Raw genomic sequence first — 22005 nt, 5'->3', positions numbered from 1 at the left:
GTCCTGGGATATAAACATTGAGTTGTTATTTTACCTGAACTGCACAAGATCTTCTACTCTGACAAATTAATCCACACATAAAACGGCCAACCGAATCGTTTCTAGTCATCTCTCCTCCTTCCAGGCTTTTTCATCGTTGAACTTATATGGTGATTGGCATCTAAACTTTCATAGTATTACCACGACTACCGGCAAAACAGTTAGTCTTTCAATCACCCACCTGGGTATAACCAATGAGGAGATGGCACGTGGGTACGTGCTTCTATAAACCGATGAGGAGATGGGAGAGGCAGGACTTGAGGCGCGATCTGCGTCAGAAATAGAAAGGACTTATATTTTAGCCCATGGCATCGCAGACGCTCGTTGGCGCGTGCGCAATAATTGAATAACATGGATTTCTAAAATTATTTTGAAAGGCGACGCAACGTGTCCGGTCTGGTCAGCATGTTAGCCGTGGTATATTAGCCCTATACCACAAACCCCTGAGGTGCCTAATTGCTTAATTATAACATGGCATTGTTGAATACTCCTTTCTGATTGGCTTGAAGGGCATTCTAGAGTGTGCATTATTTCCCTATAAGGCACGGTATATTTACTTGGGAAAATTCAATGGCTATAGTTCATTCTTAGATGTTCAGTTTGAGCTGCTTGAGGTCAAACATGATTGGCATTGTTGAATTCGATTTTCATAATAGAAAGCTAGGACTGATGTTTGGTTTGCTAAACGAGCAAGTGTGTTAGGTTACCAAGGCAACTACTGTCACTATCAAGTAAACTTGCTAGCTACCTCAGTGGATGTTGAACGCACTTCTTCTACCTGCAAATGAACACAGTTCATAGTGGTAAATGTGTTTAAATTATAGCCTTGGTATAAAAAGGGATAATCAACTCGGGGCTCTGTGTTTTCTGGAAAATAATGCCTCTCTGCTAGCGCGTTGTGGACCACACCCTTCACATCCTTCATTATTTCCCAGAGAACGCATCGACTATTGTTTACTTTGGAACCATAGCTGCAAACTGCTTGACATTGGGATGGATGAATGACAAGCTACATGTATGCTGTAGCAGGTGGGTTTTTTTTCTTCTCACTATGAGGGTAATGAATATGTTTTCTCATGGAGATCATACTTGCTCCACAGAGTGAGCTGCATAAGAACTGCTCAGCTCTCCATGAGCTCTCCACGACTGGTAGTAGGCAGCTTCCCAGGCTCCACACAGAGACGGACTGCAGCTGGAAACCTTTTGGTGAGACCCCACTCAACCCTCGTTCTCCCCCCTCTTTCTCTGCCTGACACACTTTCTCTGATGACCCTCCTCTTCTCAATCCCTCGTACACCAATTCCCATTCCCTCCCACCTATTCCACCGATCTACCTTCCCTACACTTGTTACTATTCGCTCATTTTTGTTGATCCCCATAACCAAATCCAGTGGTCAGTTTTCAGATACAGTGGGGCAAAAAAGTATTTAGTCAGCCACCAATTGTGCAAGTTCTCCCACTTAAAAAGATGAGAGGCCTGTAATTTTCATCATAGGTACACTTCAACTATGACAGACAAAATGAGAAGAAAAGAAATCCAGAAAATCACATTGTAGGATTTGTAATGAATTTATTTGCAAATGATGGTGGAAAATAAAGTATTTGGTCACCTACAAACAAGCAAGATTTCTGGCTCTCACAGACCTGTAACTTCTTCTTTAAGAGGCTCCTCTGTCCTTTTTTGCCCCACTGTATGATGAAAATGACAGGCCTCTCTCATCTTTTTAAGTGGGAGAACTTGCACAATTGGTGGCTGACTAAATACTTTTTTGCCCCACTGTATCTGAAAACTGACCACTGGATTTGGTTATGGGGATCAACAAAAATGAGCGAATAGTAACAAGTGTAGGGAAGGTAGATCGGTGGAATAGGTGGGAGGGAATGGGAATTGGTGTACGAGGGATTGAGAAGTGGCTATTGGTTGAATTGAAGTTATTCTTATGCAAAAACTTTTTTTGCCATTTCTAGATAAAAGCAACTATAAGCAGCTTCTGGGAGCCATGGACTACTCCTTCCTCTGTGCCTACGCTGTGGGAATGTACCTCAGGTAAGGCCTCATCCAGGCTGTCCATTTAACCTGACCAGGGGGAAATCTATGGCTGTGTTATTAGCTAGAAAGGTCTTGGAGTTGGTCATGGACAGGTCAGGTGATTAGGAATACCCACCATTCTCTTACTGCTAGCTGCTATTTTAACTTGAGCAAGAGTGTCAACGCTGAAGATCTGATTTGGGGACAGTTTTGTATTCTATAAGAGGCCTAGTGATGTTAAGTCCTGAACCTGGGAGGAGATTGTGTCTATTCTTATGATTGTGTCATCATTGTGCGTCCCGCAGTGGCATCATCGGCGAGCGCCTGCCTATTCGTCTGTACCTGACGTTCGGCATGCTGATGAGTGGCCTCTTCACCTGTTTGTTTGGTCTGGGCCGCATCTACAACATCCACAACCTCAGCTTCTATATATTTGTCCAGGTGAATCAAACGCATACATAGAATGCCACACACAAACACACACACACACACACACACACACACACACACACACACACACACACACACACACACACATGTTGGAGATATCAGAGAACAACTATTCTGTATTCTGAATGTTTTTCTAGCTGCTCTCGTTGCTCCCAAGTCTAACACAACATACTCCTCTGTGTGTTTCTCCGCTGCCTCAGGTGGCCAATGGCTTGGTTCAGACCACTGGCTGGCCCAGTGTGGTCACGTGCATCGGGAACTGGTTTGGGAAGGGAAGGTAAGCCCCAAGATGTGTTGTTGTTGTTATTATTCTGATGATTCCTCTATAGTTCAGATACGTTGGAGTTACAATAGGAATTTTGCTATGTTATTTGGTGTTCCCTACAGGAGGGATCTGATCAGAACACTATCCTAACCCTGTTTTTAACTGATCAGAACACTATCCTAACCCTGTTTTTAACTGATCAGAACACTATCCTAACCCTGTTTTTAACTGATCAGAACACTATCCTAACCCTGTTTTTAACTGATCAGAACACTATCCTAACCCTGTTTTTAACTGATCAGAACACTATCCTAACCCTGTTTTTAACTGATCAGAACACTATCCTAACCCTGTTTTTAACTGATCAGAACACTATCCTAACCCTGTTTTTAACTGATCAGAACACTATCCTAACCCTGTTTTAAACTGATCAGAACACTATCCTAACCCTGTTTTTAACTGATCAGAACACTATCCTAACCCTGTTTTTAACTGGCATTCCCTACAGGAGGGGTCTGATCATGGGCATATGGAACTCCCATACCTCAGTGGGCAACATCCTGGGCTCTTTGATTGCAGGTTACTGGGTCTCCTCCAACTGGGGCCTGTCTTTCATCGTCCCCGGCCTCGTCATCGCTGCTATGGGCATCGTCTGCTTCCTCTTCCTCATTGAACGTGCGTACTGCTCTGTGACTGGTTGTAGGAAGATTGGAAGGGACTTTCTTCCCGTTGACCTCAGAGAAGTTTCCATGCATGATTTTTGGAATGGTAAAACGTTTGCATGCTGACATCTAATCTGACCTGGTTTTGTCTGCAGATCCAAATGATTTGAAAAGCATCCATGATGTACAGAACCCTGCTTCCAGCAACACTGTGAGTACTTATCATGTCTCTCTGGGTCTCCCAAAGCATCTCTTAGTATAGACATAATATGGGGATGACATTTCAAAGGTATGAATCTCAGATAGACAAAGTCCCCTTGTTTTTGTCTAATGCCAAGTGTAAGTGCCATTTTGGAAATGTGTTGTGGACATTGTTTGTTTGTTTGTTTTGTGAGCCATGAGTGGTTTCATTGTGCGTAGCCCACGTCTTCAGAATTTGCCTGAATAGCATCGTTTCCATAACAACTGTCTCCCACTTTATCCCACTGGTAGCAGCAGAGTACCTGAGTGTCACACGTCCAAAAGGGAAACAAAACATGAATTGTTTACAATGTGGGTGGATTCATTGTAAAAGCTTTATTTAGGGTTGTTCTTGATTGACAGGTGATGTTTTCATCCTCCCACACTACTTTGAACTGCGTTAGATGTTTACATTGGTGGCTGCTGGAACACTGTATCTTGATGGTTGAAAACTGAATGTAGCTTCATGTAGATTCTGTATCATGATGGTGGAAACTGAATGTAGCTTCATGTAGATTCTGTAACATGATGGTGGAAACTGAATGTAGATTCTGTATCATGATGGTGGAAACTGAATGTAGCTTCATGTAGATTCTGTAACATGATGGTGGAAACTGACTGTAGCTTCATGTAGATTCTGTATCATGATGGTGGAAACTGAATGTAGCTTCATGTAGATTCTGTAACATGATGGTGGAAACTGAATGTAGCTTCATGTAGATTCTGTATCATGATGGTGGAAACTGAATGTAGCTTCATGTAGATTCTGTAACATGATGGTGGAAACTGAATGTAGCTTCATGTAGATTCTGTAACATGATGGTGGAAACTGACTGTAGCTTCATGTAGATTCTGTATCATGATGGTGGAAACTGACTGTAGCTTCATGTAGATTCTGTATCATGATGGTGGAAACTGACTGTAGCTTCATGTAGATTCTGTATCATGATGGTGGAAACTGAATGTAGCTTCATGTAGATTCTGTATCATGATGGTGGAAACTGACTGTAGCTTCATGTAGATTCTGTATCATGATGGTGGAAACTGAATGTAGCTTCATGTAGATTCTGTAACATGATGGTAAATGGTGTTGTACTTGTTTTTGTTTTCTCATGTAGAAGCTGACCAATAGCTGGAAAGGGGTGAATGGACATAACCAGCTCTATCATTCGTACAAACAAGGAGGCAAATCTCAGGTGTGTGTCTGTTTTTATCTGAGTTTGTCTGTGTTTTTTTGGTTAATGTCTATATCTAGATCTGTGTTATTAACCCTTGGTCTCCCTCTCAGAACTGGGACACAGAGCTGCTGCTCCCTGTACAGCAGGTGGTAGTGGTGAAGAGCGAATCGGAGCCCTCGGCCATCAGCTTCATGGGAGCACTACGCATACCGGTCAGTCACCTGAGCTCTCACACCACCCATATCACACACACACACACACTTATGTATTGATATCCTTGTGGGGACCAAATAATTGATTCCCATCCAAAATCCTTTTTTCCTTCTTTCCTTCACCCTAAAACTACACCTAACCTTGACCCTAAACCCTTAACCCTAAAACACCTAATCCTAAACCTAACCTTAACCCTAAACCCCTAACCCTAAAACTATACCTAACCTTGACCCTAAACCCTTAACCCTAAAACTACATCTAACCTTCACCCTAAAACTACACCTAACCTTGACCCTAAACCCTTAACCCTAAAACACCTAATCCTAATCCTAACCTTAACCCTAAACCCCTAAACCTAAAACTACACCTAACCTTGACCCTAAACCCTTAACCCTAAAACACCTAACCCTAATCCTAACCTTAACCCTAAACCCCTAACCCTAAAACTACACCTAAACCTTAACCCTAAACCCCTAACCCTAAAACTACACCTAAACCTTAACCCTAACCCTAAACCCCTAACCCTAAAACTACACCTAACCATAACCCTAAAACTACACCTAATGCTAAACTTAACCTTAACCCTAAACCCCTAACCCTAAAACTACGCCTAACCTTAACCCTAAACCCCTAACCCTAAAACTACGCCTAACCTTAACCCTAAACCCCTAACCCTAAAACTACACCTAACCCTTGGATCTAGCACTAACCCCTCACTCCTAACCCCTCATTCCTAACCCCTACATTAAACTTAACCCTAGCACTAATCCTAACTCCTAACCCTAACCCCTCACTCCTTACTCCTCATTCCTAACCCCTCACTCCTAACCCCTCATTCACTAAACCTAGGCCTAACTATAATGTTAAAGTCTAAAATAGCATTTTTACTTGTAGAGAACGGCTAAATTTCCCAACATGTCAGAATTGTCCTTGTTTTACTATCCTTATGAAGACTTCTGGTACCCACAAGGATAGTTCTGTCTTATTATTATTGGACCATGCTGGTCATTTATGAACATTTGAACATCTTGGCCATGTTCTGTTATAATCTCCACCCAGCACAGCCAGAAGAGGACTGGCCACCCCACATAGCCTGGTTCCTCTCTAGGTTTCTTCCTAGGTTTTGGCCTTTCTAGGGAGTTTTTCCTAGCCACTGTGCTTCTACACCTGCATTGCTTGCTGTTTGGGGTTTTAGGCTGGGTTTCTGTACAGCACTTTGAGATATCAGCTGATGTACGAAGGGCTGTATAAATACATTTGATTTGATAGTTAAACAAAAAGGCAACTGAGGGGAGGAAGGCTCATAATAGTGTCTGGAACGGATTGAATGGATGCCATTCCATTGTTTCCTCTCCAGCCATTACCACGAGCCCTCCCCATTTTTAAGGTGCCACCAACCCCGTGTGACACACACACACACACACACCGAAGCCCAGGCCCTGTTCCCCAAAGCCCAGGGTGTCAAACTCATTTCCTGGAGGGCTCGTATTGGCTGGTTTTTGTAATTTTCTTTCAATTCAAGTCCAATTTAAGACCTACACAACCAGGTGAGGGGAGTTCCTATCTAATCAATGACCTTAATTGATCAAATCAAGTACAAGGGACAGCGGAACCCTGCCGGCTCTTAAATGGATCAAAAAGAATTGCATAGGTACTGTATAAGCAACTGGGGAAAACGCTGGCCCTAAACATAAACCAAGTCCCTTTCTATTCTAGACAACTATAGAGCTTTTATTTGTTGACAGTCTGCTTCTCTCTCTCTCTCTCTCCATCCAGGGAGTGATCGAGTTCTCTCTGTGTTTGCTGTTTGCCAAGCTGGTCAGCTACACTTTCCTCTTCTGGTTGCCGCTCTACATCACAAAAGCAGGTATGTAGCAGTGGTGGGAAAATTACTCGATTTGTCATTCTTGAGTAAAAGTAAAGATACCTTAACAGAAAAATGCAAAATACTACTTGAGTAAAAGTCTAAAAGTATCTGGTTTCAAATGTACTTAAGGTCAGTGGTAGAAAAAGTACTCAATCGTCATACCTGAGTAAAAGTACAAAGTATAAGTAAATGCTATACATCAAAGTCCTGATATTAACAGCACGGTTTTCTTATTATTTTTAATTACGGACAGACCGGGGCACACTCCAACACTCAGACATCATTTACAAACACAGTATTTGTGTTTCGTGAGTCCGCCAGATCAGAGGCAGTAGGGATGACAAGGTGTTATATTGATAGGTGCCATAATTCTGTCCTGATTGATCATTCTAAATGTAATGAGTACTTTTAGGTGTATCAGGGAAAATGTACGGAGTAAAAAGTACATTATTTTCTTAAGGAATGTAGTGGAGTAAAAGTAAAAGTTGTCAAAAATATAAATAGTAAAGTACAGATTCCCCAAAACGCTACTTAAGTAGTACATTTTAAAGTATTTTTACTTAAGTACTTCACATCACTGGTATGTACATTACACTACACTCAGTTCACCAACACCCCTGCTATATCTGTGTAGAAACTCTATTTGGGCATTGTGGTAAGAGATGCAAGATATACTAGATGTGTCAGGGCATTCAGTCTTTGTCTGTTGACTATTTGACATTAGGTCTTGATGTTCCGTGGTCAGCTCTGCCAGGTAGTTACTCCCGTGCTCTGCCAGGTAGTTGTTCCTGTGCTCTGCCAGGTAGTTACTCCCGTGCTCTGCCAGGTAGTTGTTCCTGTGCTCTGCCAGGTAGTTACTCCCGTGCTCTGCCAGGTAGTTACTCCCGTGCTCTGCCAGGTAGTTACTCCCGTGCTCTGCCAGGTAGTTACTCCCGTGCTCTGCCAGGTAGTTACTCCCGTGCTCTGCCAGGTAGTTGTTCCCGTGCTCTGCCAGGTAGTTATTCCCGTGCTCTGCCAGGTAGTTACTCCCGTGCTCTGCCAGGTAGTTGTTCCTGTGCTCTGCCAGGTAGTTACTCCCGTGCTCTGCCAGGTAGTTATTCCCGTGCTCTGCCAGGTAGTTACTCCCGTGCTCTGCCAGGTAGTTATTCCCGTGCTCTGCCAGGTAGTTACTCCCGTGCTCTGCCAGGTAGTTACTCCCGTGCTCTGCCAGGTAGTTACTCCCGTGCTCTGCCAGGTAGTTACTCCCGTGCTCTGCCAGGTAGTTGTTCCCGTGCTCTGCCAGGTAGTTATTCCCGTGCTCTGCCAGGTAGTTATTCCCGCGCTCTGCCAGGTAGTTATTCCCGTCCTCTGCCAGGTAGTTATTCCCGTCCTCTGCCAGGTAGCATTATTAGTATTGTCACTTGTTTTGTTTGCCAGAGGGTGTGTTGAGATAATGTGCTGTCTGTCTGTCTGTTTGTCTCTCAGCTCACCTAGATGCCAAGAAGGCCGGAGAGCTCTCCACTCTGTTTGACGTGGGAGGAATTGTGGGTATGTTCCCTTTTTTAGTTTTTTCAGTGGTTGTTTTTACATCTGTTTTTTTCCATGTAGCTTCATGATGTCAAAACGAACCATATAACTGTCTTATGATCTGGATGTTTCTGCTCCTTTGTGTGTGTTTTTGTGTCAGAGTTTTTTATTTGTCGAGATTATCATTGGAAACTAATAGACATCATTCCTGCATCATTGGAATAGAACTACCCTCAAACCACTCCTATTTTCTTGATTGTTGTGCTCATCACATAGTCTGTCTGTCTGTATAGGGGGAATCCTGGCTGGGGTCATATCTGATAAGCTGGGAAAGAGGGCCACTACCTGTGCAGTGATGCTGCTGCTGGCTGCTCCTACTGTGAGTCGGTCCGTCTCTCTCTCTCTCGGTCTTGCTCTCTGTCTGTCTCCCCCTCTTTCCAAGCCTCCCCCTGTTGTACAGGACAGGAATCACAGTTGATCATCTCAATGAATAAAAATATGAGCATGCATCATGAACCTTACAGGACATGTACACTGAGTGTACAAAACATTTAAGAACACCTCCCTAATATTTATTTGCACCCTCCAGTTTTGCCCTCGGAACAGCTTCAATTGGCTGCTAACCAAGTTGGCTGCTAAACATGTGTATGTGACAAATACAATTTGATTTGATTGGTCGGGGCATGGACTCTGCCAGGTGTCGAAAGCATTCCACAGGGATGCTGGCCCACGTTGACTCCAATGCTTCCCACAGTTATCAAGTTGGCTGGATGTCCTTTGGGTGGTGGACCATTCTTGATACACACAGGAAACTGTTGAGTGTGAAAAACCCAGCAGCGTTGCAGTTCTTGACACTCAAACCGGTGCGCCTGGCACCTACTACCCTACCCCGTTCAAAGACACTTAAATATTTTCTTTCCCGTTCAACCTCTGAATGGCACACACAATGTATGTCCCAAGGCTTAAATATCCTTCATACAAAATCTACACTGAACAAAAATATAAAAAGTAAATTGTTGGTCCCATGTTTCATGAGCTGAAATAAAATATCACAGAAATGTTCCATATGTACAAAATCCTTATTTCTCACAAATTTTGTGCACAAATTTGTTTACATCCCCGTTTGTGAGCATTTTCTCTTTTACCAAGATAATCCATCCACCTGACATGTGTGACATATCAAAAAGCGGATCAAACTCCATGATCATTACACAGGTGCACCTTGTGCTGGGGACACACAACACAATGTGCAATTGGCACGCTGACTGCAGGAATGTCCACCAGAGCTGTTGCCAAAGAATTCAATGTTAATTTATCTGTACACAGGCGTTCTTAATGTTTTGTGTACACAGGTGTTAATGTTTTGTCCACTAGTGTACACAGGTGTTCTTAATGTTTTGTGTACACAGGTGTTCTTAATGTTTTGTGTACACGGGTGTTCTTAATGTTTTGTCTACACGGGTGTTCTTAATGTTTTGTCTACACGGGTGTTCTTAATGTTTTGTGTACACGGGTGTTCTTAATGTTTTGTGTACACGGGTGTTCTTAATGTTTTGTGTACACGGGTGTTCTTAATGTTTTGTGTACACGGGTGTTCTTAATGTTTTGTGTACACGGGTGTTCTTAATGTTTTGTCCACTAGTGTACACAGGCGTTCTTAATGTTTTGTGTACACAGGTGTTCTTAATGTTTTGTGTACACAGGTGTTCTTAATGTTTTGTGTACACGGGTGTTCTTAATGTTGTGTACACAAGGGTGTTCTTAATGTTTTGTGTACACAGGTGTTCTTAATGTTTTGTCCACTAGTGTACACGGGTGTTCTTAATGTTTTGTGTACACGGGTGTTCTTAATGTTTTGTGTACACAGGTGTTCTTAATGTTTTGTGTACACGGGTGTTCTTAATGTTTTGTCCACTAGTGTACACGGGTGTTCTTAATGTTTTGTGTACACAGGTGTTCTTAATGTTTTGTGTACACGGGTGTTCTTAATGTTTTGTCCACTAGTGTACACAGGCGTTCTTAATGTTTTGTGTACACAGGTGTTCTTAATGTTTTGTGTACACGGGTGTTCTTAATGTTTTGTCCACTAGTGTACACAGGTGTTCTTAATGTTTTGTCCACTAGTGTACACAGGTGTTCTTAATGTTTTGTCCACTCAGTGTATTTGATAGCTGTTGTTTTCTGTTCTTTGTTACAGCTTTATGGCTTTTCTATGATCAGTGAGTTTGGACTGGGACCCACCATCGGTAGGGATAAATTCTCATATTCTACAGTTTGTGTTGAGCGATTGACTGAATCCTCTCCTGAGCCCATTGACTTATATAGATATTGGCTGTGCTATTTTGACTGTCAATGACTTACAGGTGAACCGTGTTATGTCACAAGCTTGGTTGGTTTTGACATTCATCAAGTGAATGGTGTTTTGATGTGCCGTGTACCTCCTAGGTATGCTGCTGGTGTGTGGAGGGCTAGTGAATGGACCATATGCCCTTATTACAACAGCAGTGTCTGCTGATCTGGTGAGTGTGTGTGTTGCGAGTCTGTCTCGCTATTCTTTTACACAGTTTATAATCCTCCCTAGTTTTATCTTCCTAAACTTTGAGTGGCCATACTATTTCAGTATTTCCTGTGTGTGGGCCTCTCTCTGACCTCAAATCCTGCCTCTCTTTGACCTCAAATCCCGCCTCTCTCTGACCTCAAATCCCGCCTCTCTCTGACCTCAAATCCCGCCTCTCTCTGACCTCAAATCCCGCCTCTCTCTGACCTCAAATCCCGCCTCTCTCTGACCTTTTGACCTTTTGACTCCAGGGAACACACAAGAGCCTGAAGGGCAACTCCAGAGCCCTTTCTACTGTCACAGCCATCATCGACGGCACAGGATCAGTAGGTTAGTCTCTCGCCCTCTTCTCCGGGTCACCTCCAGCCCCACCAGTAGATCCTACATGATAAATGAGCTCCACGAGGCGGTAGCTAACGACCACGGGTTGCTTTCGAATTCAGCATAGGACTATCTCTGTGACTTACTAACTGTCCTGGGATGATGTGTTTTCTTCTCAGGTGCAGCGATAGGTCCCCTCCTGGCAGGAGTGTTGTCGTCACGGGGATGGAACCAGGTCTTCTATATGCTGATGGCAGCTGACTTCCTAGCACTGGTGGTGTGTGCGCATGCTAATCTTCTAGATAGTTGACCTGAAATGTGCATTAATGTGTGTGTAGATCTCATAGAATGAGGTTTTAATGTGTGTAGATCTCATAGAATGAGATTTTAATGTGTGTAGATCTCATAGAATGAGGTTTTAATGTGTGTAGATCTCATAGAATGAGATTTTAATGTGTGTAGATCTCATAGAATGAGGTTTTAATGTGTGTAGATCTCATAGAATGAGGTTTTAATGTGTGTGTAGATCTCATAGAATGAGGTTTTAATGTGTGTGTAGATCTCATAGAATGAGGTTTTAATGTGTGTGTAGATCTCATAGAATGAGGTTTTAATGTGTGTGTAGATCTCATAGAATGAGGTTTTAATGTGTGTGTAGATCTCATAGAATGAGGTTTTAATGTGTGTGTAGATCTCATAGAATGAGGTTTTAATGTGTGTGTAGATCTCATAGAATGAGATTTTAATGTGTGTGTAGATCTCATAGAATGAGGTTTTAATGTGTGTGTAGATCACATAGAATGAGGTTTTAATGTGTGTGTAGATCTCATAGAATGAGGTTTTAATGTGTGTGTAGATCTCATAGAATGAGGTTTTAATGTGTGTGTAGATCTCATAGAATGAGGTTTTAATGTGTGTGTAGATCACATAGAATGAGGTTTTAATGTGTGTGTAGATCTCATAGAATGAGGTTTTAATGTGTGTGTAGATCTCATAGAATGAGGTTTTAATGTGTGTGTAGATCTCATAGAATGAGGTTTTAATGTGTGTGTAGATCTCATAGAATGAGGTTTTAATGTGTGTAGATCTCATAGAATGAGGTTTTAATGTGTGTGTAGATCTCATAGAATGAGGTTTTAATGTGTGTGTAGATCTCATAGAATGAGGTTTTAATGTGTGTGTAGATCTCATAGAATGAGGTTTTAATGTGTGTGTAGATCTCATAGAATGAGGTTTTAATGTGTGTGTAGATCTCATAGAATGAGGTTTTAATGTGTGTGTAGATCTCATAGAATGAGGTTTTAATGTGTGTGTAGATCACATAGAATGAGGTTTTAATGTGTGTGTAGATCTCATAGAATGAGGTTTTAATGTGTGTGTAGATCTCATAGAATGAGGTTTTAATGTGTGTGTAGATCTCATAGAATGAGGTTTTAATGTGTGTGTAGATCTCATAGAATGAGGTTTTAATGTGTGTGTAGATCTCATAGAATGAGGTTTTAATGTGTGTGTAGATCTCATAGAATGAGGTTTTAATGTGTGTGTAGATCTCATAGAATGAGGTTTTAATGTGTGTGTAGATCTCATAGAATGAGGTTTTAATGTGTGTGTAGATCTCATAGAATGAGGTTTTAATGTGTGTGTAGATCTCATAGAATGAGGTTTTAATGTGTGTGTAGATCTCATAGAATGAGGTTTTAATGTGTGTGTAGATCTCATAGAATGAGATTTTAATGTGTGTGTAGATCTCATAGAATGAGGTTTTAATGTGTGTGTAGATCTCATAGAATGAGGTTTTAATGTGTGTAGATCTCATAGAATGAGGTTTTAATGTGTGTAGATCTCATAGAATGAGGTTTTAATGTGTGTGGATGTGCTTTCTCTGTAGCTGTTGCTGCGGCTGGTGACAAAGGAGCTGACCTCTGCCAACATGGTTAAACCTCGTTCTGGCAGCACCACAGTAGAGTAAGTGACTTCTCTCTGTTTGGTGTATATTCTACTTTTATTTTATTTTACCTTTATTTTACTAGGCAAGTCAGTTAAGAACAAATTCTTATTTTCAATGACGGCCTAGGAACAGTGGGTTAACTGCCTGTTCAGGGGCACAACGACAGATTTGTACCTTGTCAGCTTGGGGGTTTGAACTTGCAACCTTCCGGTTACTAGTCCAACACTCTAACCACTAGGCTACCCTGCCACCCCGGCATTAGGGTGGTATCCAGGCTTGATAATCATGATTGAGGCCACTGATCATGTTCTATGTTGATGATCTATGTTCTACGATCATACCACCAAGACATGCTATCCTCCTCTGTTATTGGTCAAAGTGAGAGGTTAGCATGTCTTTGGGGTATGATCTTTGACCTTCTGTAACTTTCTCAATCATCATTATTCACGATTCATTCAGGATTATCAGTAATCATGGTAGCATCCACATTATAGTAGAAATGTTAAGAAACGTATTATATTCTTATTTATAATAAAAAAGTAACTCCAAAATGACACAATACATTATTTACCATTTAATTTCTATTGGGCACAAAATAATCTGAAACGCAACGAAAACGAATTGCAAATGCATCCAACAAGTTTGTAGTCATTGTGCTCTAGGAAAACCGGACCAAATACTTCACTTTTGACTACTTTATTTATAAGACTCTTTAGAGGTGTCAATTTTGACGTGTAACTTTTTGAGAGAAGACAAAATGTATTACTTGTTAAACAAAATCTCTTTCTTTGAGCAATTGTACAGTGGCAAGTATGTGAATCCTTTTGGAATTACCTGGATTTCTGCGTAAATGTCACTTAAAATTTGACGAAGTCACAACAATAGACAAACACAGTGTGCTTAATACTAATAACACACTAATTATTGTATTTTTCTTGTCTATATTGAAATCATTAAAACATTCACAGTGTAGGTTGGGAAAAGTATGTGAACCCCTAGGCTAATGACTTTTCCAAAAGCTAATTGGAGTCAGGAGTCAGCTAAACTGGAGACCAATCAATGAGATGAGATTGGAGATGTTCGTTAGAGCTGCCTTGCCCTATAAAAAAACATTTACAACATTTGAGTTATTCACAAGAAGCATTGCCGGATGTGAACCATGCCTCGAACAAAAGAGATCTCAGAAGACCTACGATTTAAGATTTGTTGACTTGAATAAAGCTGGAAAGGGTTACACAACTATCTCTAAAAGCCTTGATGTTCATCAGTCCATGGTAAGACAAATTGTCTATATATGGAGAAAGTTCAGCACTGTTGCTACTCTCCCTAGAAGTGGCCGTCCTGCAAACATGGCAGAATGCTCAATGAGATTAAGAAGAATTCTAGAGTGTCAGCTAAAGACTTAGAGAAATCTCTGGAAGATGCTAACATCTATGTTGACGAGTCTACAATACGTAAAACACTAAACAAGAATGGTTTTCATGGGAGGACACCACAGAAGAAGCCACTGCTGTCTGACATTTGTAAAAAAAGCACCTGGATGTTCCACAGCGCTACTGGCAAAATATTCTGTGGCCAGATTAAACTAAAATTGTGTTGTTGTTTGCAAGGAACACAACACTATGTGTGGAGGAAAAAAGGCACAGCCACACCAAAATCAAAACATCATCCCAACTGTAAAGTATGGTGGAGGGAGCATCAAGGTTTGGGGCTGCCTCTGGGCCTGGACAGCTTGCGATCATCGACAGAAAAATGAATTCCCAAGTTTATCAAGACATTTTGCAGGAGAATGTAAGGCTATCTGTCCTCCAATTGAAGCTCAACAGAAGTTAGGTGATGCAACAGGACAACAAACATTAGACAGAAGAAAATATGCCTTCTGGAGTGGCCCAGTCAGAGTCCTGACCTCAACCCGATTGAGATGCTGTGGCATGACCTCGAGAGAGTGGTTCACACCAGATATCCCAAGAATATTGTGGAACTGAACCAGTTTTGTAAAGAGAAATGGTCCAAAATTCCTCCTGACCGTTGTGCAGGTCTGATCCGCAACTACAGAAAACGTTGGTTTGAGGTTATTGCTGCCAATGGAGGGTCAACCTGTTATTAAATTCAGGAGTTCACATACTTTGTCCGACCTGCACGGTGAATGTTTACACAGTGTGTTCAATAAAGACATGAAAACATATAATTGTTTGTGTGTTATTAGTTTAAGCAGACTGTGTTTGTCTATTGTTGTAACTTAGATGAAGATCAGACATGTTACGGTTTTCTTCCGTCGAAAGAGAGTCGGACCAAAATGCAGCGTGGTTGATATAAACCCAAAATAAACCCATGTCACACCCTGGCCTGACCAAATAAATATAGAAAACACAAAATACTAAGACCAGGGCGTGACAAGTTGAAATTACATGACCAATTTATGCAGAAATCCAGGTAATTCTAAAGGGTTCACAAACTGTTTCCTTCCACTGTATTACTATAAAATAATATAATTATCAAAGTGTTTTGAGCAATATAGTATAATATATACAATATAGCTCTATTTTTATTGTATTTATATTGTTTTTGCTCATCTTTATGATCGAGGGTGTCAATAGTTTCGGGACCCCCACTGTATGTCACAGAAATACTGATCAATCAGTCAGATGAACTTGTGGATACCATTTTTATGTCTGTGCGTATTATGATGGAAGTTTCGCTAGTCAATGCTAATTAGCGTTAGTACGATGATTGGAAGCTTCAAGGTTATTATAGTAATCAAAAACTGAAACTAATATTGGGGAAACTATTTAGTGAACTGAAATAAAATTATTAAAAACTTTTGGAAAAACTATACTGAAACTATTATATTTCACCGTGAAACAAACTAAAAATTCATTGTTTAATTGTTTTGTTTTTTCTCCCGTTCTAAAACCAAATCGGGTTTTCAACCTTTTTTTTCCCTAATGGGGTTTGTGAGCTTTTGAATCTGGCGGGTAAATGCTGACAGTAGATGGAAATCTTTCAAATAGGCCTGGCTTGTGCATCACTGTCACTAGCTATCAGTAGCTAACAGGGACAACATCTGAGGGAGGTGGCGGACCATAGCTGTGAACAATGGCGGCAGCAAACCCAACACCAGCAGTGGCCGATCGCAAAAGGCAAAGCACAAAAGATGGCAGCGTGTGTAGAACAGTGGGTTAAGAAGGCAGTTCTTACGCCGTAATTGAAAATAAGAATTTGTTCTTAACTGACTTGCCTGGTTAAATAAAGGTTCAAAAAAATGAAAAGTGGAAACACCCAACCAATTTATAAGTTCATCTGAACAGCACCCACAAAGAATTTCAGGATAAAGATGAGGTGAGACGGGCATTTTTTTAAATTACATTTATTTTCTTTTTGGAATTCGGTCAGGATTCAACTTCTAGTATCATATGAACACACATAAGACATGGAAAATTGGTTGAATTGCATGAATTTAGCATTAACAAACAAGACGGGTGTGGACAGTTGGGGTTGCTTGGTGTCGGGGGTTTGTTACTATGCCGATAAATGACAATATCCATCTGGAACTTTGCCACCAAGGAAATAAATGTGTGTGACCAAACCATCTCAAAAAGTACTGGAGTACCCCTGCTATAGGCCTACAACCCATACTGTCCCTAACACTAAAACTGAAACTAAATCATATAAAGACTAAATAATAAATGCTTTTATCAAACTGAAATGGAACAGGTAAATCAAGTCTGAAAACTAACTGAAACTAAACTGAATTTCAAATAGAAATAAAAACGAATAAAAATCACAAAACTATAAGGTGATACAATCTTCGGCACAATCATTTACAAGGAGATTCCTGCAAAAATATTATTTGAAGATGAGGTACGTTAGCGTATGCATGAAAAGGTGTTATCCCACGAGTTAATCTTGCTAAGTAGATAAACTGCTTAATTGCCAGAATCTTACATGCTTTTTATTAGTTTTTTTTTTTTACAAATTGCAAGAGGAAATCCACATTAAATGATCTACTATCCCGCGTTCAATCCACCAAATTCCTAGGTATCCTTATTGAGGAAAAAGATCGTATCGGTGTCATGGGACGAGTTCAACATCTCATCCCAAGAAAATATATTTTTAAATCTGTAGCCTAATACACCTTAATCTATTATTTTATCTCAGATTGCAATATAGTCTGGGCCACTACTTATAAAAACAACCTCAATAACATCTTCCTTCTCCAAAATTGTTTTGTGAGGATAGCAACTCACTCAGACAGTCATGCCAGTTCCTCGCTTTTTAAATCCTCAATATTTATGTCAACCATCTTCAAGTGTGTCTGTTTTTGTATTCCAAATCAAAATGAATCTTCTCCGTTTCTTTCCAAACACTATTCAAATTCAAGATTAAGGTTCCTCATTATTCTACGAGAACTGCCAGCGATCTCCACATCCATTTTTCCCGTACAAGATTGACCTAATCTTCCATCACATCTGTTTTTTTGGAACAGTCTCCCGGACCACCCAATGATGTATATAAACCCTGGATTGCTGGTGCTTAGTATTGGCCATTTGAATCCACTTGTCGGCCATATTGGCGCTCCACAGTAGGAGCAGTCTTCCATGTGAACGCATGGCATTGTACAAGTATTTCAATTAAATGTTTCAAGGACAAAATTACAATGATTTAAGTATTGTTTTTGCTGTAGTGGGGACAATAATGTTAGTAATCTCAAAGAATTTAACTTTAAGAAAGGATTTTTTTACATTTAGCTTTAGCTCACATAATATAATTTAAAAGTGTGCATTATGGTGTATGTAATAGATGTTTTTACAATGGTGGGGAATACCAAGATTGAGGAACAGTGGCTTCAAAACAGCGCCCACTGTTAGTCATCTAGTGTGTTTTTTATATATATATATATATATATATATATATATATATATATATATATAAGCTATTGGAACCACCTCATGCACTGCAACACCTTAAAATACAAAATTAAGGAATATCTACTAGACATTCCATACAATGACTCATCCCAATAACCTCTGCCATATGTCCATAATAATTATGCTGATTCGTGATTTTTGACTGGCTGAGAAAAGCTGCATGCCTGTCTGTCTTGTCCAGAATCCCGACCCCTACACGTTCATTACTATGGCACAGCTGGAGATCGAATTTCAATATTGAAACAATGTTGCAAATGTCATAGAGAGGGAGAGTGAGAAAGCAAGGTTTATACAAATCTCCACTATTGTAAACCAATTGCTAGTCTAAAATAAATGGGAGATAATGTCTCAATGCTTTTTATAGTGGAGCTCAAGTTTATTAATTGCCTGGCTGGGCTGATGAGACAGTGCATTGCACAGTGAGATGGAACAGAGTAAATAGCCATTTCAGCATCATAGATTTAGCTGGTGGTAACTTGTGGAATAGACACTGGGCTGGAATGTGTTTTTAACCAATAATCCTCCAGGGTTAGACCCACCCTTTGTATAAATCCCATTATTAACTGAGTGGTTCGAGCTTGAAAGCTGATTGGCTGACGGCTATGGTACATCAGACCATATACCATGGGTATGACAAATCATTTATTTTTACTGTTCTAATTACGTTGGTAACCAGTTTATAGTAGCAATAACGTACCTCTAAGTTTGATATATGGCCAATATACCACGGCTAAGGGCTGTATCAAGAGATTCCACATTGCGTTGTGCCTAAGAACAGGCCTTAACCGTGGTATGTTGGCCATATACCACACCCCCTCGTGCCTTATTATTAAATAACCTTCTGCCTATCTTTGTCCCGTAATAATAATAATCATAATCATAATCGTTATTATTTAATTTGAACCTCCTTTCTCTTTTTTAATTTTTTTATCTGGTTCATCATGTTTTCATTTATTCTTTCTGTAAATCTATTTGTTTCTTATATATACTTTTTAGATTTTGTTCTATAAATATTTGAAAGTGAGAAGTGCCTTAACGAGCATCTCTTGTTTTTTTTGTTTTTTTACCTCATGCAAATAAATAAATCATAGTCCCTGATCGAAGTCTGTTTTTCTGTTTCTCTCTTGTAGGATGAAAGAGCACTGAGCACTTTGCACTAACTCCAGACAGAGGAGTGAACAGACAGTCCCTCAGCACAGACACACACGCTGCATCTTATGCCACTAACCTGTACCTCCGTCCAGTAACTGAACTGAGCTAGTGTGAAGCAGCACCTCCTTAGAACCGAATGAAAGCCGATTTGAAGATTCGGTAACAAGATAATAAGCAACCAACCAAGCCATCCAGAGTTCCTCTGAGCACGTACCACTATAACTTTTGTTTTACTTGTTCTACAGCACACTGGGCCTTAAATATATATATATATATATATTTTACTGTCAGGTCTGCCTTATGGAACCAAAGATTGTGTGGAAATGCATTATAATTTATATGAAATATATTATTATTTTTAAAAATTAAGTTGCCATTATATTATTCTATTCTGTGGTGTATTTTCTCTGTAAATGAAGTATATGCAGGTACTGCTATGTTGTATTTGTATATGATCAACAAATGATGTTTATTATGTTTGGTGACTTCAATCCTACGACTGTAACATTTTGTGTAGAATTTCATACTCAAACTGATGAGGAGGATCAATAATTTCTCAATAAGCTTTTCTTTAGGCAGTGCAATGTTGAAAACGTTAGTGATGATGTTTTATGTAGATGTAGAAAATATCAAATACCATCATCCCAAACCTTAAATGATCATATAAAAGTGAGTTCATTTATTCTGCCTCTACAATGTGAACATTTTGAATGTGTTCCTTTTGACTAATGCCTGCTAACTCAAGTCCCTTTAGAGTGTAAAAAGCACAAAATGCCAAATGAGTGAAGAAATGTAGGTGATAATCATATTTTTTTTATTTTTTATTATCATTTATATTCTTAATGTTCATCATGGCACATGCAGAGGCTGTGGTCAATTCCAATTCACTTCCTGTGTTAAACAGAATTGAAGTGGAATAGACCCCATCCAACAACATGTCCATTTTATTTATGTGGAGATGGAGCACATTGTGGAGGAAGATAAAACATCTAAGTTCTTCAGTGGTAGTACTTGAAATACTGTGTGCCTTTTGTTGTTTGTCAGGCAGTTGCTTCGTTCAGTGACGTATGTGTGAGCCTTACTTGATTACTATAGCTACATGGTCTTGGTGACAATTGTAGATTTGTAATGACCTCTTGGTAAATAAATAAAAAAGATGGCATGTCTGTATTACCAAATTTTCTGGAAGCCTCTATAACCAAAGCAAAATATCTCAATCTTGGTTTTGAAGCATAATGTTGAGTTGTTTTGTCAACCAAGCTAAAGGTGTTCCAGTCAGGGTGAAGAGTGGTCTGCTGTCTCAGCTGTGTGTGTGGGGGGGGGGCAGATGTAAACAAGAAACTGTACACTTTTGACAACTAGTCCTCCACTGAACTGACACATTATCTCTCTCTCGCAGGACAAATCACATGATTTATTATTTTCTGAAACGGTCCTGTAATAAACATTAACAGCCCTTAACAAATCAGTCATAACTGGTGGTTAGCTGCTCATGTTGTGCCTAAGTAAACCAGAAGGTAATTATTCAGGATTATATGGCTAAATTCAATTAGTGTTTATTGAAGGTATAATTAGTATGTTGTTTTGATCGTCGATGACTCATCTGACATGCATCACAAAACATCTGAGCTGACTCGAGTCTGCAAAACTGGATATGTTATCGAGTGAATCTCACAGGCGGGTGCCCACGCAAGAAACTAAATTCAATTTGAAACTTCCCTTTTCACAGTGCTTGCTCCTGGCTTTGGTTATCTCTCTTTTGTTTTTAATTCCTTGACAAATAAATACAGTTTATATAGACGATTTTAATAGCCATACTCAGGGTAGAATTTAGCCTGTGTTTTTAAAAGTTGAATGGACGTAGCGGACAGACAGATCGCCTGCGTTCTGGGGGTTGAGTGGGCGACCTGCAGGCAAACCTGTACCAGCCGCGCCTGCTTCCTTCAGGAGGCCCAGTAACTATGGCGATGAGAGCGAAAAAACGCACTGGGCACACATGCCAGTTCAGCGTTTAGTTTTGACTTAGGCCTACATGTGGTTGAGTTGTTAACTAACGTGAATTCAACGTGAAATCAATCAAACATTTCACCCTGTCATTGGATTTAGGTTAAAAGTATATTTTTAAATACGAAATTCTCTTAAATTGATGACTTTGCTAAATCGGTTTTCCACATTGATTCAACGTCATCATATGGCATTGTTTGGTTTAAATTACATGGAAACAACGTTGATTCAAGCAGTTTTGGCTCAGAGGGAAACTATAATTCCTGCTCTCCAGTGTATGTGCGATTGTTGAGGGAGGCTGAGACGGACGGGAGGGGGAGAAGAAAGGGAGTTTATGAGATGAGAGAGAGCTAGGTAAGTGACGGAGAGAGAGATAGAGAGATGATGTTGAAACGCTAATTTAATTTCCCCATTCAGAGACGCACCGACCGCTCTCGGGGGGGTTCCAGCTCGACCACCGACGGAGCGGAGCGGTAGCCCACATTCCGAGTCCTCGACCTAGGTGACGGCGACACAGGCTAGAGGGGAGGAAAGAGAGAGATGGGATCAGCTTCGTCGGTGTACGGAGTAATCTACCTGGACGTCGATGGCAGAATTCAGAAGGTAAACTGTCAATCAACCGTTTTATGTCGTGTCAACCTGTTTC

The 22005-nt window shown here is 40.4% G+C and overlaps 1 protein-coding gene across 1 annotated transcript in view; it reads left to right on the top strand.

Moving 5' to 3' along the window:
- Window positions 1–20533, top strand: part of LOC109905305 (glucose-6-phosphate exchanger SLC37A1) — a 29119-nt gene extending 8586 nt beyond the window's left edge. The window contains exons 4-20 of the mRNA XM_031801189.1: window positions 1140–1245; window positions 2008–2086; window positions 2374–2509; window positions 2719–2795; window positions 3292–3458; window positions 3601–3656; window positions 4804–4881; window positions 4974–5075; window positions 6853–6943; window positions 8408–8470; window positions 8743–8828; window positions 10647–10695; window positions 10895–10968; window positions 11258–11336; window positions 11507–11604; window positions 13216–13292; window positions 19334–20533. Of these exons, the coding sequence (XP_031657049.1) occupies window positions 1140–1245; window positions 2008–2086; window positions 2374–2509; window positions 2719–2795; window positions 3292–3458; window positions 3601–3656; window positions 4804–4881; window positions 4974–5075; window positions 6853–6943; window positions 8408–8470; window positions 8743–8828; window positions 10647–10695; window positions 10895–10968; window positions 11258–11336; window positions 11507–11604; window positions 13216–13292; window positions 19334–19349 (1434 nt within the window). The 3' untranslated portion in view covers window positions 19350–20533. The remainder of the gene's footprint in view (window positions 1–1139; window positions 1246–2007; window positions 2087–2373; window positions 2510–2718; window positions 2796–3291; window positions 3459–3600; window positions 3657–4803; window positions 4882–4973; window positions 5076–6852; window positions 6944–8407; window positions 8471–8742; window positions 8829–10646; window positions 10696–10894; window positions 10969–11257; window positions 11337–11506; window positions 11605–13215; window positions 13293–19333) is intronic.
- The last annotated feature ends 1472 nt before the right edge of the window (window positions 20534–22005 follow it).

The sequence above is a fragment of the Oncorhynchus kisutch genome, linkage group LG2, assembly GCF_002021735.2.
Source record: "Oncorhynchus kisutch isolate 150728-3 linkage group LG2, Okis_V2, whole genome shotgun sequence".
NCBI lineage: Eukaryota > Metazoa > Chordata > Actinopteri > Salmoniformes > Salmonidae > Oncorhynchus > Oncorhynchus kisutch.
Note: the sequence above shows the minus strand (reverse complement) of the source record. Positions and strands in the feature narration are given on the sequence as shown.